At 40.8% G+C, this 18,035-nt stretch overlaps 1 protein-coding gene across 7 annotated transcripts in view; it reads left to right on the plus strand.

Annotated features, from left to right (window-relative positions):
- The window catches only part of ST6GAL1 (ST6 beta-galactoside alpha-2,6-sialyltransferase 1), a 71,647-nt gene that overhangs the window by 37,009 nt on the left and 16,603 nt on the right, over positions 1 to 18,035 (plus strand). Inside the window, exons 1-6 of one of the 7 annotated variants that reach the window (XM_044432775.1) lie at positions 3,887 to 4,176; positions 4,606 to 4,694; positions 5,877 to 5,977; positions 8,471 to 8,621; positions 14,009 to 14,697; positions 15,737 to 15,834. In XM_044432775.1, coding sequence (XP_044288710.1) covers positions 14,055 to 14,697; positions 15,737 to 15,834 — 741 coding nt within the window. In that variant the 5' untranslated portion in view covers positions 3,887 to 4,176; positions 4,606 to 4,694; positions 5,877 to 5,977; positions 8,471 to 8,621; positions 14,009 to 14,054. The other 6 variants (XM_044432777.1, XM_044432774.1, XM_044432776.1 and 3 more) reach the window with 6 other exon arrangements.

Consider the following 18,035-nt stretch of genomic DNA (forward strand, 5'->3'; position numbering starts at 1 on the left):
TTGGAAACAAACTTGATTCCATCTTCAGGGTTGGTTTGAGGGCATGGGACTAGATGCAGCTTGAGGGCTTAGACAGTGGGAATGGGAGAAAATACTTAACCAGTCTGTTTTCTTGAGCTGATGCCTCTTGATGGGATCGAAGAGCTCCCCCTTGACCCCCTGCTCCTCCCTGTTCTGTAGTCTCTCCCCCTCTTCCAAGACAGTTTGGTTCTCATGCGCCACCTGAGTAATCCGCTGTGGTGACCTTGACAGTTCAGAGGTTCTCTGCTAATTCCTCGTCATCCCTTTCCCACTTCAGATCTGAACTAGCTATCTGGAAGGCTATCACCTGAGCAGGCTGGGCTTCTTCCCTGCAGTGATTCATATAATCATTAAAAGAACAGTCACCAACAAGTTGACAGGCGATTTTGCAGTTGCTTTCTCAGTATTGCTTGGGCATCTAATCTGTACTGAAAATATTTTACAGGGTTACCCTCTGTTGTCAATACACACCGCTTAGCATTTTCTTCAGGTCTGCACTGTAGTTTCTCATAGAACTCCTTTGGGGTAGTGCTTCTTTCCTAATGTGGTACATGGCACCTCATATTCATTGAAAGAGGAGGGTCAAAAGATCATTCATTTAAATCACCCCATTTGGCTACTGCAAATAGTTTGCCTCTAACCGTGGAGCTTTCTGGCATTTGCATGATGCTGTGAATGTTCATGCTACTCTCATGGGAGTGAGGCTAAGTGGAGGTGAGTCCATCTGTGCTGCTCTTCAGTGCAGCTCTTCCTATTCTGGCCTGGAAGTGTGGGCAGTGAGAAAGAAGAGCCTTCTTCTTCATCTTGTTCTGGTTTCATGCACTCTACTCTGAAATTGAGATATGTGGGACGATGCACTGGAATGAAACATTTGAATATGTCTACCCACATACTAGCAAGCATCAAAATATTAGAAAACCCAATAGATTCTTTGGAAGAGGTGGTTGGGTTATGGGATCCTTAGTTTTAGATTCATTCCTAGAAATAATGCATAAATAAAGTCACACAGAGATATCACTACAAACAGACACATTATGTCCCAATTTCTTAGTAAACAGCAGATGAACAAACCAACTGGACCATTAGAGGTTAGGAGGAACATGTTTGGCCATCTGTGTCTCTCATGGACTGTGAATACCAAGCTGAGAAATGTGTGAGCAAGCATACATTTGAGATATGTATGAAAAAGGATGGCTATTCTAAAAGGGGTGGATGATGGCCATCCAATTCATCACTATATTTAGGTAGGTTTATAGGTCTAAGACTTTTTTATATATGAGGCAGCAGGAGTGCCTACGCTGCTGTTTTGACATCACACAACTACTGCAGATCAGGTAGCAATGAGGCCTGCTTGTATAACGATATGGTGCCTTTTTGTTCCCCTGAGACTGCCAACCTTAGAGCCTTGGGGTTGGACCCAATGGCACTCTGTGCCCTTCCACCTGTATTAGTCTATGATTTTATAGAGTGCTTCTTCTCTGAGGTCTTTTTTGGTAGAAAAGTTGGAACAACATTGCACAGGAAGTTCTTACAACAGTATCTTACTGCTAAAACAAGGCCAGTGTTTTGTGAGCTAGTGTGAGATTTCCTATTGCACTGTATAACTCTTGGAACAAAGATGATATGCATCCTGTCGAAGCATTCCATTTATGTTGAACTCTTTTCATGTAACAAGGGGGAGGTAGTAATTTTGCACAGCATAATGAAGATGAAAAAAGCCAGGAGTTTGAAAACATAACAGTCGTAAACGCCTGTGCCATGATCTGTTCCATACTGGCGCTCTCTTCTGTGTTCTCTTCCTTTTCTCACTTTGCATACTTTGTGTATACATGCGTTTGTATATACATGAGCGGATAGGTCTACCTCATGTCAGTGCAAGTTCCAGAATAAGGAGGTAGTGGAAATGTTTGGATCCAAAATATGGTGACTTAGGCTTTATTCTTGCTATTCTGTTAAGCCAGAGACTACATAAGTCCAGGCCTCTGCCCCCCTTGCCCAACTGACCATCATCTGGCAGTCGCCTGGCTTTTCCACAGGTTTTTCCATTCTAAAAAGCTGAAATGCCTCTCCAAAGGCTTGTTACCAGCAGTAAGGCCACTGCAGTACGCTGGTATTTTTTTCCCAGCCTGCTTTGGCTTCACACACTCAAGACTGGCATCTCAAAGAGACTCAGATTTTCCAGTTAAGCCAGGCTGAAATAAACTTCTTTCAATCTTCTGTGCAGCTGATGAAGAGAGAACACAGGCAGGCAGTTCAACTGGCAGTCCTCCGCATCACCCAAGAATGAGAACAGGAAATCTGAACACAGAGGAAGGAAGATCAGCTTTGAATGACCATTTTTCTTAAAATCTGGTATCAGAGGAACCCATCGAACCAAAAAGGCCCCACCCAAAGAACAAGGGACTATCATATTTTGTTGGTATAGTAGCAAGTAGACAGGGACCAAAGCAGCAGAAGTGCTACCTCTTGGACCATTCAGGAGATGTTTAGCACCTGAGATAACAAATGGAGCTTCTTCCTTCTTACATTTTAAGTATCACTGATACGATCTGTTTTTTTTTTCCTTCAACATTTTTGTTTTGTTTTGATATTTTGGTGCTTGGTGATGTCTCTAAGGAGAACTTTGTTTAGGGAACAAATAGCTATTTTGAGATCTGGTCATACGCCTAAGAACTCTCAGAGTTTTGGTCTAGTGTATCTGAGGAGCACAAGGCTGGAGTAGGATAAATTAGTAGACCTTATTGTAGCAAATACATTGCTGAAGAGTAGTATTAGCTTAAAAATTTATGTCGGGTTCTTTTTTACCATGAAAGGGACCATGAAGCCAAATTCTAATTGTGCTATTACCTTGGCACTGGAGAGTCTGACTCACTTCAGTGCATCAGTTCAATTCTGGGAATGAAGGCAAGCATTAAGCACATTAACCAGTTCTTATGAAGAACATATCTGATTTTTGTTTTGTTTTTATCTGATTGTACAGTGTATTTTCTCAGGCTTCCATTGAAACATTAGGAGAGCTTAGCCATAGCAAATGAATAGAGTTTAAAAGGTCAGTTCACTTTCTGAAAGGACAAAATGCTGAAAATTATTATTCATTGGAGAGATCATTACTAAGGCCCCTTCAGTTTATGAGCAAGTACAGTCATGGTATTAATACGAAATGTATTTATCACAGTTGGAGTGCATACTAATGAATGTAGTGTAATTGAAAACATTAGCTTGTGATACATAAAAATGCAACTACAACAGAAATTGGAGAAATTGGAAAGGGGTTGTAGCAGGGAAATGGCCCTTTATGCTTCCTTTTTATTTGCATTTATTTTAAAGTTCAGTTAGCTATGCAAAGGTGCCAAGGGGTGAAAGGACAGAGGTATATAATAAAAGGAAGGAAACTACAGCTTCGTCTCCCCCTTACAAAAAAGCATGAAGAAGAAGGGGGTGATGCCATTTGCTCTGTCCTCCCAGCCCCCTATGGGGTGCAGCCAGGGGGACCAGCACTCCAGAAGAATCTCCAAGTTGCTGTTCGTTTCTGAAAGCCATGATAGGTCACTCCCTCCAACCCACTAGCCTCCTGAAGTGCCACCAGTTTAGCACATACTGATATTTATACTGGGGGAAATGGTGAGATATAAAGAAGCCTGTGATGTAGCTCATGTGAAGAAATCTGGGCTGTAATGGCAGAAATAGTGTGAGGAAGACGGGTTGCAGGAGCAATATGTGACATGCCACTGAATAGGGCATTACAGTGCCAGGAAAAATGACAAGTGTCGGTTGCCCTGGCTTTCTTACTTCCAGCTCATTTGGACTCCATTGGGATACCCTGCAAAAAGCAGGGAACATTTTTTATTAGTAAACAGATTGGCTTATTTGTATGCAAGGGTGTAGACACTGATTCTGTATGGCACTTCGATCATTTATGAATGTTAATAAATGGGGTATCTAAATGCTTAGAGGAGAATTAGAGGAGGAACTTGTAGTTAAGAGTGTAATTCTGCTGGATCAGACTGTGTAGTACATCATCATCATCAGACAAAAGCCTTATGCAGTCTTGCATCCTGCTTTTCACAGTAAACAGCTAGATGTTCCTGGGAAACCTGCAAGCTAGATTTGAATGTGATAGTGCCCGTTTGCTCACGACCCCTCAACTATCCAAGGGTAAGTGGCTATGAAACTGGAGGTAATGCATAACCATCAGAACTAGTAGCCATTGATAGCCATATCCTCCACAAATCAGTCTAAGTCTTTTTTTAAAGCTATCCAAATTGATTGCACAGTTACATCTTGTGGTAGTGAAAACAATTCATTCCTTTTGCCTGTCCTGAATTTTTCACTACTCAGAGTCCCTGGGTGATTCTCGTTAGCTGCACCAGATAGACATTACCATATTGGCAGTTATTAGTTCCAGTAGTAACTTTTTGAAGTCAGGCATGGCAAGCTACAGAAAAGTTCACGTGACACTTGTGTAAAGTAACCTGAACTCAAGCAGAGCACGTACTGGGGACCCATAAATACATTATGATTCCTGATGTTAGTTTGACCTTTTTAAAAGCTCTGCTGGTCATATCTCCTCTTTTATTTCCAAAGGCTCTCATGTTACTAGGAAACTGTTGCTCCTGTGTGCTGTGGCCCATGCTCCAAACCTCCATATCTCTTGCTTCTCTTAGAACTGAACGGTAGCTATCCAGACATCAACTTTAAAGGGTATTATCTGTGGCTTAGTTTTTTTCACTGTTTCTCATAATGACTAATGTGTATATTTATATATAGTGACTAATGAGTATATTTATATGCCTTGCTTCAATTTCCCTCACTTCTTTCAGCTTGGTTGGCGCTATTTCCTGTTCTACAGGCACTTTTTTGTTTCTCTGTGTATTACTAAATCAGGTACAGCTTGCAACATACAGGTCTGTCTGTCTGCAACCTTTTGCCTTTCTGTACTGTTTTATATTCTTAGTCTAGAGATGGATAATAATAGGTTAAGTGTGTGAGAAGAAGGGAGGGAGGAAAGGGGTTTTGTAAATTTTTTAAACATCCCAAAAAGAAATGTGCATGCCCTGCAAACAGAGAAAATAAAAGGATGACTGGCCATACCAAGAACAATGATGCATGGATCGTGTTATCTTCTTTCTGGCAAACCAAACCAAAAATTGTCTAATGCCAATGTAGTGGGATAGCTGGAGTGCTGAACTGAAGACCCAGGAAGTCTTGGTTTCATTTCCTACTCAGCCATTACTCACTCTCAGCTTAACTTACTTCACAGAGTTGTTGCTGTGAAGCTAAAATGGAGTGGAGGGGGACTATGTCATCTACTTTGCATTCCTTGCAAGAAAAAAAAGCAGGATATAAATGCAATATAATAATACCATTAACTAGCAAGTGTCCTAATGAAATTGTAAATAAAGTATTTCTCATGTTGTTTTACCAAGTCTAAACTGTGGAGAGTGGAGCGCATGTGCACACGCATGTGCTAGCAGTCCTATTTTTCAACTGGACGCATAGCGAGAGAGCAATAGTTTGCATAAGCTGGGGCGCTGATAAGGTAACAAAAATGAGCGAACTTCCTGAGCTCAGCCAGTGTGAAGTTCATAGGGGAGGTATGTCTAGACGTGAACAAGTGTTAGAATGTAGTGCAGTGAGCGACACCTGTTACTGAGCACTGGAACAGACCACTTTAAATCCATTACAGAAAAAGGTGCAGGGTCCGAATCTTGATCAGGATTCTGGCACTGTTGGAGTAGGGGTGATTTAAAGGACCAACTGGGGCTCCCATCTGTGCCTTTTGAGAGTTAAAATGAAAAGTAGGGAAGATGTTACTGCAAGACACTGATTTAAAATAATGTCTGTTTTGGTCTTAGGTAAGTGCTGCTTCTGGGCTCTTCCTCTTCTTCTGTGGGCTGCCCTCCTTCCTGTTCTGCAAGTCTTCTCCAGAAAGATTTGATGCTCGAACTCACCAGAGGTGAGTAAGATGCAAACAGCCTGAAACAAGAAACAAATTTCTTTAGGGGTAGAAAAAAATCAGGGAGCATGGAGAGAGAGTCAGGGTGGGGAGACAGGAATCATAGCAGTGGGGAATATCAGGGCAAGGTATGGGGCAGAAATCAGAGGAAAATGCAAAGCGCAAACGCGTTGATTTCTTCAACTGATACTGATTATATTTCCATTTCCCAATAGGAAGGGTGATGTCAGGTTACATGGACCTACTCCAAAATTTACCCCTGGCATAGACTGATGCATAACTTACACCAGGGATTAATTTCTTTCAGCCTGAGGACTGAATTCCATTTCAGAGATGCTTCTGGGATCCTAAGGCTCCAATATGCTGGCTTAGTGCAGCAAACAACTGTCAGAGTCCAGTGCTCCAGAAACAACCAGTCCACAAAATGCTGTTAACTCATAGCAAGGACAGATAAGTCACAATCGGTGGACTGGCTGCATGTGATCCTCTGAAGTGATGCTTGTGGTCCGCTGCAAGTGCCTTGGCTTCTCAAACACCCCCCTCCATCACTCCCATATGCCTTGTTTCTGCTGAAGGGGAGCTGCTGATGGGTTTGTTTGTTTGTTTGTTTAAAACATTTCTATGCCGCTCCCATTGCAACAAAGCTTCGGGGCGGTTCACGGAATAATTAAAGCATATAAATAACAATTAATACAATTAGAGATTAAAAAGCCCAGTAGCATCTCGGCTTAAAAGTTTTAAAACCCTATAAATACCATAATAAGTTAACACTTAAAATAAGTTTTAAATAAAAAGGTCTTGGCCTGGCGCCAAAAAACAAATAGCGACGGCACCAGGTGGACCTCTCTGGGGAGCGCATTCCATAGGTGGGGCGCCACCGCAGAGAAAGCAAATGTCTCAACAGCAAAACAGCCTTAATAACTGGAATGGGTAACCAGTTGCATAAAATGGGCAACTTGTGAACCTGTCTCTCTCTCAGTCACTCTGTCTCTCTCTCTCTCTCAGAGACGGACAGAAATGGTGTTCAGATTATCATCATACCACCATGTGTCTGTCATTCTATCTAGAAAAGAGTCCGACGTTGTGGGATGCTTGTCATCTAGTCAGCCAGAGAATTACCTCTGTCCCTGCCTTTACTGGCATGGGCCCCAGGCAAAATTTTCCTGTAAAGGAAAAAAGGGTTTGCCTGTTGCTGCTTTACTGCCTGTTCTGTTGCTAACAAATGGACTGTAAGGGTAGTTCTTAGACGCAAAGTTTTCAAAAGGATCTCTCCCCTCCTCTTGCACTAACAGACCAACTGTTTTCTCTGTAACGTGCTGTCCAATAACCAAATGATTCTGGCTGAATATTGATCTGTCCTTTGTCAGAAAATGTATCTTGATGATGCTGTTACTGAAAAATTGAAGTCGTGTTTGCTGAGCAAGTAAGTAACTGTGCTACTTAGGGAAGTTGCTAAAATTTTGTGGTTTTGCAGAAAGCCTGTTTAGTTTAGTAGGGCTTGTATGTGAATAATTCCCAGTGGGTAATGCGAGAAGTAATTTGTGGACTTTTTTACTCTTTGCTGTAGCATTAGATGAGAAGTTTCTGTTAGCAGAGTCATGGAGATTCTGGTTCTGCAACTCATGCCAGGGCCACTACAAATATTCTTGTCTCATCTTGAATTGCTGGGCATTTGGCTGTTTTTTCTTGAGGGATTCCGCTTGCCTCTGTTCTCTTGCACAGCTGCCTTTCAGCTGCGACATTTTGTCATCTCTCTGTTGGCACCTGTTTCCCCCCCTCCCCTGCTGCCACTTCTCAATTTTATGCCTAGATCATGGAACATTTTCTAAGAGAAAAACAGACAAATTGCTGTTAGGTTGAAGAGTCACAGAACACAGTGGTGATTTAGATTCAGACCTGCAAGTGAAAAATACCTCCCTTTTTGCCATGTTTGCTTAGATTTATTTTATTAAAAGGTATAAGAAATGTGTACTTAAACTGAATTCCACAGCTGTTTGTTTTCATCCAATGTTGAGCAGTCCTGCAAGCAACTATTCTTTAGACTCAATTCTGTAGAATGAGGTGATGTTAGCTATTGTGAAACTTAGGGATATCGTGTGATGGCTAACAATGAGGTACATTTAGAAGGTGGTAGATTTTTCATTATACGTATCTGGGGCAGTTGTGCTGCACTCATGAGCTCATGTACTTGGAAATGAGTTGGCATCCCATCCATATGTGTGAGACTGGAAGGAACTCAGGTTTGTCTGTAATGGTGGCAGCCACTTCATGCTCTGTGATGTTAAGTTACATATCCAACTGAAAATCCTATGGGTCCTGTTCTCAGATCCTGGGATCCTCCTTGCTTCAGCTCGTGGATACAATCATGTGTTTTCATGCTGAATGCTAAATCAAGCATTTTATCACAGGCTTCCTATCCTTCTATAGTAGAACATAGCCATGCTAAAGTATCAGTTGCTAACATGATCACTTGCTTTATTTTTCATTTCACAGGTATGGTCTTCAGCCTTTGCTAGCATTCTCATTGCTTTGAATGGCGGGTGCTTAGCAGAGAACAAGAACTGAGCGAGAACATACCGAGCAACCCTGGAAACTTTAAGTACTGAGCACTGCTTATTCTATCATCATTATTAATCTACAGCAGGTAAGAAATCTGTTGACAGATTAAAGAATAAATTACAAGGACAAAGTTGTTGAAACAAAATTTCTTTTTTTTTAAATATTGTTCCTTGAAAGCACGCTTTTAGCACCCTAAGTTTGTACAACATAATCTTAAAATTTCATCATTTAATTATTTAATACATTTGTTCTGTTAAACATAGGACTAGCCCCACTTTATTTTTCAGGTTGCTTTTGAGCAACCTTTTCATTAATCTTACAAATCTTTCCTTAATCTTTTGTGGTTTATCAGTAATTTGTTCATAGAATTTCTACAAATGCATCTATTCTGCTGGTTTTTATCTTTTATAGGAAGGGCACTGGAAACACACAAAAATGTGCATGCCACTCATTGTTGCCACAGGCTACAAGTGTATTAGAATGCATTTTATCAGGGTTGTCTCTTAATTCAAAAAATTTCACTGCCTTAAAATGCGACTGCTATAATTTTGTCTGGAGCAAGATCAGATCAGATTATATCAGTTCTGAATTAACTTCTTGGTCTTAAGTTAGTTGCTTAGTTTAATGCAAATGTGGAAAAGCACATCTGAGCACTGCATGCTTGCCCATCCTTGTATATTTTTAAGCTAAAACTGCAAGGTCTGCCAGCTAGAGCAGCATGCAGCCAGATGAGAAATAGGTTCAGAGGGCAGAACTAACCACCTGCAGCATCCCCTATGTTCTACACTGGGATAATTTGCCCAAGCAATTACAAAAAACCCCTCTGATTTGGTCCATATCAGGTATTCTAACAGGTTGGACGGTGCGGGATTAACCCATTTTAACTTTGGTGTTGCTATCAATTGGAAGTTGGAAATCTGCTTTGCTAATCTAATATAAATCATCAAGTGAACTCCCTAGTAGCTTCTGATCTACCTTTTCTTCCCTCCTGGTTTACATTATATCTGGATTTAATACTTTTTTATGCTGTGATTTCTGGTGCGTCATTAAAACAAGTATCAGCAATGTCAGTTAAAAATACTTGAATTATAGTTAATAGTAAAACTTCCATAGTTAAACTGTAAAATTCACTTCCATGAGATATAATGATAGCCAACAGATTGGATAACTTTAAAAGGGATTGGACAGAGTCATGGTGGATAAGCTATGCTGGCTATATGCCACATGGCCAACATAGAGACAGAATGCGTATGTACAGCAGTTGCTGAAAAGCATGTGTGCAGAAGTGCAGTTGCACTCATAAACATGGGTTTACAGAGTATCCCCAAAATAATAGTGTGGAGGGGGAATTTGGTGATTGTCAGGTCATCTACTGGTGACAGGAAGGCTCTGCTACCAAGGAAAAGCCATTTTGCAGAATACATTTCTTGAGTGAAATATATAAGGTGCTTGAAAAATGCATTAATATGGAAAAGCAGATTATAGGAATGACACATTTCCAAAGTACTTTGCGTCCATGCTCAACCACCATGCCAAACATGCTGTTTGTTCCAGGATGTGTCTTGAACAGAGTGGTGCACATTTATCAAAGTATATAAACAACTTGTGAATGGAGCTGGAGATGGTTATATTATCTCTTTACAGAATTAACCATTTTGCCTGTTTTAGTCTAATCTTTCCATTTTGTCCTCTTCCCTTCAACCATGAAATTAAACATTAGGTTTATGTAACCTGTGAGTGCCTTGCCTGTCATGTTGCTGGGCAAAGAATGTACGATGTCAATTTGTGTGGGTTATTATTCTAAAGTAAGCATGTAGCGCCCCAGTCTGGGCCGTGGCCTCCACAGGTGGGTAGGGCAGGCCATGGGAGGCTTGGTGTAAACCCTCCTTCCTTCCATCCACTCTAGTTTCTGACATGGCCATTGTCCCATTGCCGGTGGACTAAAAAAAGAAAAGTCCTCAATTGATATTTTCCCCCTTTATAAGCCAAATTAAAGTGCACATGAGCTACTTTATGTGCAAAGAATGAAGTATATTGTTCACAGCTAGTACATTGTTCACAGCCATTTAAGCAAAAGACATTGTGGACACAAGCCAGACACTGAAAACATCAAATAATCATCTGTGCAAACAATGTGTTGGATGTTTGCTTTGCAGACACCAAGTTAAAAGTCTGATGTCTACCGATATCAGCTATGCTTGGAAATAGTGAAGGGTTGAATCACAGTGATTTTTCTGGATGCCCATTTCAGCTGTCCTTAAATTCAGGAAAATTTCCTCCATTGGTGAGCAAAGGAACTCTCCCTATTGCATTCCACTAAATATCTTATAATATCTTTTCTTGAAATATAGTTAGATGCAAATAAAATATGGATTTGGCAGCCCATATTTTTGTATGCATTCTCTCTTTGGTACCTTCTCTGTAAACATGATCTCTTCCAATGTAGTCTTGCACTAGAAATCCTACAGGTCTTCTGGTGACTTCTTTAGGGGTTCTACAGACATTAACTTGATATGCCTGTTAAGTTAATGCATCAGTTACCACAAGGATTATAAAGTTATAATAAAATTATACAAGGAATTTTGCCACAGAATTTCCCCTGTACTATCTCAGGTCTGAGCGAGAGGCTTGCCTTCCTACAGTCTTGTGTTTGCAGTTTCTCCTAATAGAATCTCTACAAGTCACACAGACTCTTTGAAAGAGGTGTATTTATTACCCCCTGGAGGCACAGGTCCTTGTAACACTGACAACAAACCTTGATGTGATCAGCAAGTTCAGCATTACACCTTGCAGCCTAGACATTATGAAAACCAATGGCTGGGGAAGATGGGAGTTGTAAGCCAACAACTTTTGAGATTCAGGGTTGAGAACCATTGTTCCTGTCCCTGAAAGCATGTGCAACAGTAGTATTATTCGGCTTTGGGTACCCAGTACTCTTTTGGGCAAATAATGTTCTTTTAGTATCAAGGGAGCAGATGGAATTGCTACATGTGCAGAGACCACACAGCTGGTTCTTTCTTAGTATGCTCTGTTTGCCCAAGGTGTGTTCCACCCAGAATATCTTCTGATGAATCCAAAAGGTTTTGGAAACTAGCCCCCGAAGGAAGATTGCCATTCACTGCCAACTAAGCTGTTCCGAGCACTGTCTGTCCCACTTGCAAATCTGTTCAGATTTCCTGAACCTCAGTGAGGTTTCTGTGCAGTCACTTTCAGACTCTTTGGCATTTCATGAAATCACCTTTTCCACAGTTTTCTACAAAGATGCTCCACTTTTTAAATGACAGTTATGATCCAAGGCAAGCACAGGAAGCAGCTTGCCCAGGCAACATAAGTTCTGTTTTGGTTGGTGATGTCAGCTGTCTCAAATAGTAGAAACAAGCAAGAATAGTAAGATGGGAAAGGCTGAACAGAGCAAGGATTTCATGGCATAGCTTAGCTTGTTATTAAAGAACATTATGTTTTAAGATACAGGGACGGGGATGTGAAGACCTGTCCCATAGCTTTATTTATGATAAACCTTTACCTATTAAGGTGTGTGTAGCTCTGGATGGCTTCACAACACGGTCATAACCTGCAGGCCACCTGCCTTTTCTTTTAAAGTATATTGTGGTTGAAGGTGAGGGGGGGAAGTTTCACCTGACTGGCCACTTCAGAAACAGTGTGGAATAGATAATTGATGAATGGCGTGACGTAAGCCATTCCTCTTATATTTCAATGCATTTGCCATGCAGCTCTTAGTTCTATTTTAGTCCTTATTGTGGTTGTCTCATGGGGAAACATGCCTATCTGTTTAATGTAATTTTTATTAGAAATCTACATTGTGCAAATTTAATTGATGGATTAATCAACTGGCATTCCTTAAAAAATAATAACTAATTGCCATATAAGCGTTTTTGTTTTGTTTTGTTTTGTTTTTTGCTATATTGTATTGTTGTTTTTAATGTGTTATGGTTTTTATTGTGTTTTTATCTACGTTGTATGCTGTCCCTAGATGCCGAGGCATGTGGTGACAGCATATAAAAGTTATAAATAAATAAATAAATAAATAAATAAATATCTTGTGGTCATGAGCCGCCCAGAGGTGCTATGGCATGATTGGGCAGCATACAGATGATTTAAATAAATAAATAAATAAAGGTGGGGTTCAAGTGCTGCTTTAAGTACTGGATCACCCTGACTGTGAAGAACAGGATTATTGCAAAGCAATGCAGAACTTCCCCGTGTCAGTGCCCAGCACCTCCAGTCCAAAAGACCAAGCCTCAAGTGATGTGAAAGACCCCTGTCGGAGACCTAGGGAGCCACTGGCATTTGTACTAGAGAGTCCTGGGCTAGATGAACTGAGAGCCTGATGATACAAGGAGGTTTCCAAATATGTGATACTAAAGTTACCATGTATGTGGGCTTGGTTTACCTCTGTACATCAGACCTTGGCTATTAAGTGAATTGCCTTTGCAAAGGTATTCCCTCCACCTCCTGGGAAGCAGGCTGTTATTGTTTTCCTCTTCCCTTCCTATCCCCTTTTCCTCAAGGCTTATGACTTTTTAAATTGTAACTCTGGTGGGGAAAAAGCTTTTTTAACAATGTATGAACTGCTTTGGAAGGCTTTTTAGCTGAGAAGCTGAATACAAATACCTGTAGATAAATATATACATAAATGTTTCCATACTTAATTCGACAATGGCCTCTTCTTAGAATCCTAGAATGATATAATAGTAGAGTTGGAAGGGACCATCAGGTCCCACACCCTGCTCAGGACTCCCAAGTTCAACCATCCCTCTCAGATGGCTGACCAGTTGTATCTTGAATGCAAGACTCAGCTGATGCAAGAATGTTGTGATAGCTGGACTGTCCATTATGGCTACAATACCAATACTGGGCTAACAGGTCTAGTTTGTACTGATGTTATTTTAGTTCTTACACTGCTTTTATAGGCTGTGCATTGCATTTTATGCAGTATTTTATTGTATTTATTGTTTGTTTTTCTGAACAATCCAGAGAGCTTTGGGTGTTGTATGGAAATCAAATATATAATCATTATTATCACACCATTTGTAGCATGTGTTACAGCTCTAATAATTATAAGTCCCACATTACTGTGGTATTCACAAATTTCACCCTGGGGAACTGGCCTCATATACCATACTGAAGGAATCAAAAGAGGATGTATAGCTCACTCTGTGTTAAATAATAATTCAATTAATAGTTCAGTATTAATTGACCAGTCAGTTGATCATTGGATTGAACAAGTCCAGCTCTCAGTAAAGCCTTTGTTAATTGCACCCCTAAGATATCAATAACCATAACAGAGCAACTTTGAAGAAAAGCCCACTAATTGGAGGCCATGTCTAACGGACTTATTTTGCAACTGATTTTGATTATTCCAAATAATTATATAATGTAGATTCTCTTCCCCTTCCCAACTCCACCTTTTTTAAAAAAAGTATTTTTCATGGGACTTTTTTTCTGGTCCAGTTTGCAGGTTGAAATTAATCTTCCCGATCCTGATGCATTATACATTATGGTTCATATCCACTTGCTTAGAAAATGCGTATACATCCTCTTGGCATTTATTTTGGTTCTGACTATTTGTTTGTGGAAGGAAACACGGAAAGGATTTTACATTTCTCTAAAAACAGAAAGTGAAACTGATCACCTACAGATGAAGCTGTGGAGATGGGCCATTCTAAAAGACAGAACTGTCCAGAATGAAATCGCCAGTGGCACAGACAAGGTCCTTTTGTCTGCCAAAGCATCCCAAGGAAAAGTTAATCTTTTTACAACTCTGTCAGGGAATAACTTATTGGTGAAACCGAAGAAATTACCAAACTCTATCAAAGTGTGGAACAAGGACAGTTCATCCAAAAGCCTGCACCCCAGATTGCAAAAGGCAAAAGAAAATTATGTGCAGATGAACAAATATCATGTGAAGTACACTGGACTGAAGTATGCTACTAAACCCAGCCCCAAGAAAGTGTTGTGCCAGCTCCGAAAACAACTGAACTTTGGCATGATAATGGCAGAAGATGGCCCCTTCAATACATCTGAATGGAGGATGTACTTGCCAAGGAGGAACATCAGCATGGAACTGGGTCAACTAGGCCAGTGTGCAGTCGTGACCTCGGCGGGATCCATGAAGTCATCCCATTTGGGGGCTGAAATAGGTTTGCATTCTTCTCTATTACAATAGAAGCAACAGAATACCATTAAATTGGATCCAATGGTAGGATTCTCTTTCTTTTCTTCTTTCTATTCCTTTTGGTGTTTTGTCATGACAGTTGTTTCATAGGTAACAGGTATGTTAAAATGTCATACGAAACCATAGTTCTGAAGCTGCTTTGTTCTAACAAATCATAGTTATAATTAAACAAAGTCTAGGTTTCAGCCAGCATGCAAAACTAAAGTTAACTGAAAAACAAGTAGGAATTTCTAGTTTCTTCCTCACAGCTACATGAGAGAACGGGAGGAAGGAGCAGATGAGTACCAAGAAAGCTAGGCTTAATCCCTTCACAACAAACAATGGCTTATTTTGATATTGGTTAATGCTGTAGTACTATAATCATAGAATAGTAGAGTTGGAAGGGACCATGAGGCCATCAGGTCCATCCCCCTGCTGTTGCAGGACATCAGGTTACACCATCCCACTCAGATGGCTGCCCAGTTTCTTTTTGAATGTCTCTAGTGTGGGAAAGCCCACCACCTCTCTAGGCAGCTGGTTCCACTGTTGTATTGCTCTGACAGTGAGGAAACTTTTCCTGATGTCCAGCTTGAATCTGGATTGCTGCAACTTGAACTGATTTTTCCGTGTCATACACTCCGGCATCAGCAAGAAGAGATCTTGACCTTCCTCTTTGTGACAGCCTTTGAGGTACTTATAGAGGAATATCATGCCCCCCTCAGTCTTCTGTTCTCATGACTGAACATGCCCAGTTCTCTTAGTCTCTTTTCACAGGGCAGTGTTTCCAAACCCTAGATCATTTTTGTTGCTGTTCACATGGATACTAGATCTATATAAAGTTAACTGAAATGTGCCTGTATGGTTATACATTTGCTATGCAGTAATTCTTATGTGATAAGTGCAGCTGAAGTGCAGCTGGGTTCCAAACCTCACATGTGAAACATGAAAAATGTTGAGGGTTTTCTCTTCTCTCTTTCTCTGTCAGGTCCCTTTAATGATGCATGTTTCCTGTTTTTGACTTTTAGATGGTCATGACGGAGTGTTACGGTTTAATGGTGCTCCTACAAGTGGGTTTGAGGATGACGTAGGGAAGAAAACTACAATACGCCTTGTTAATTCTCAGGTAGGTTTGCCTGGCTGATGCTGTGCTAAGTAACAGTAGGTGATTTTGAGGGCTTTCCCAAGGCTTAGCTTCCACTCTTTTTTTATGTGGCCTCTTCTATCCTGCAAATCTGCTGTTATGAACAAACTTTTTAATTAGGTTTCTGTATTCTGAATATACAGTTCACTTTGGCTAGACAGTATCACCAAGAGACTCTGTGTTAAGTGCAGCTGTCCCATCAGACAACTTGATTGATTGGAACAGCAGGAATAGGTGAAGACCTCTGCATAAAATGGCAATGGAACAGCTGAAAAGTAATCCTTCCTTAGGCATCTCACATTCACAGTTGTAAAATTTTCCCTATGAAAAATATCATTTCCAGTATTTCCCTAGTAACTTGCATGGGTGGGTGGTGGTGGGGGGGGGAGAATAAGTCACATCTGCTAGAAAGGGTATGAGAGAGCTTTAAATTAAGCCTAAAGTGAAAATGATTTGATATGAAAATGTAGGCTGCCCGGTGGGTATACTGTAACAGCTATTCATCAGTGTGATCATGGAAGCAGTTAAGAGGGTATTAGCAGGGCAGTCAAAGCCCAAACAATTCAGTGGCCAATAAAACAAACAGTTCATTAGGTGCAGTGGAACAGGACAGTATGATTAGATCTTGTAGCAGTGACTGTTGAGGAAAAGCTGAGAAGCATGGCGTCCAGGCATCAGATTTTGCTCTAGTACTGGTGCCTAGTACTCAGCTAAAAATAGCCAGACGTATCTGGGGACAGGATATTAATGCAGCAGCTGTGTTAATGGATAAGCACATTTGCCAGTTCACAAAAAGTGCCCTTTGTCTGCAAGACACAAAAGCTTTGTCTTGTGAGCAGGAGAAGCCTACTGTCCTTAACCTTAAAAGGTGTCCTGCCTTGGTCTTCACTCCTCATTCTTCACAAGGCTGAATCTTGTGCTGAGGGCTATATTCTAAATGCCAATGTTTTTAGAATTGACTGCACCTTCAGAGACCTTGTTTCCCACTGAGTTCTCAGCTGAGGAGTCTGCTGCATAACCCTGCCTGGCTCTTGAGAATTCTGGAGGCATGTTCAAAATACTGGCCCTGCCTGTTGGCCATCACACCCAACCTAAATCACTTGTGAGCTAAACATCTGCAATTTGCCATTGCAGCTTCATGCTGATGTGGAGAATTGGAAGTGGGTGGAGGAATCTGCAGCTCACCATAATATATCATTCCCTTTAGATAGACAAGGTGGGAACAGAAGAGAACACCCCTCTGATTATTGCATTATGTAACTTGTTAAGACAAATGTGCAGCATTCCCTTCCTTCTGTAGATCACAGGAAAATAGCACAAATCGGAGCTTTCCTTCTGTTGCGCAACTAGGCATGTGCATGAAGGTAGCCTAATTCTGAGTAGGAGAACAGCATGGGCAAATTTTTAAAGCCATTCTTCTGCCATGGAATGATACTGAACTTGGTGGTGGGATGTCTGCTACTTCTTTTCCAAAAATGCAGAGCTATTGGACACTTGTGTATATCTGAGAGAGCATAGTGTCAAGCAGACTGGAAACCCTAAAAGGTGTAGGCTGCTCTACAGCAGTTCTGTGGTTGATCACATCAGGATCCAGAAGTGTCACAGAATCATAGTAGAGTTGGAAGGGGCCATGAAGGCCATTGAGTCCCACCCCTGCTATTGCAGGACACCATGTTATACCATTCCACTCAGATGTAATTTAATAGTTGGGCCATAATATCATCCCTGTGACCAGAATGCTTAAGGTGATCTTGAGATGGGAAAAGAAATCAGGGATGTATCCAAATGAGGATGCCTTGCAGTGTGACCTCAGTTGCTACATAAATGCCATCTTCCATACAGAAGTTAAATTTCTTGATGCACTAAACAGTTGTGCCTTAGATCACTAGCCATTGAACCAACCAGAGGAGAGGTGATTATGTACCTAATCCCAAGTGTTTTCAAACAAGTCCAAGATGCAAATGTTGCTGAATCCACAGAAAACAGGTATGACAGCTTTAATTTGATGTGTATTTAAGTAGAGTGTTTCCAAGGAAGTCCACCAGTCATGTTTGATGTCCAAAGAAGAAAATTGTCTAAGATGAAAGAGGTGGTTAAAAGAAAGTTGAAGCAGGAGAGTTTGAGTGTTGAATCTCTTCAAAATGCTTAGCGGTTACTCAAAGCCATAATAATTGAATCTCAGA

Source organism: Varanus komodoensis, unplaced genomic scaffold, assembly GCF_004798865.1.
Source record: "Varanus komodoensis strain SLA01 unplaced genomic scaffold, ASM479886v1 scaffold25, whole genome shotgun sequence".
NCBI classification, from domain to species: domain Eukaryota; kingdom Metazoa; phylum Chordata; class Lepidosauria; order Squamata; family Varanidae; genus Varanus; species Varanus komodoensis.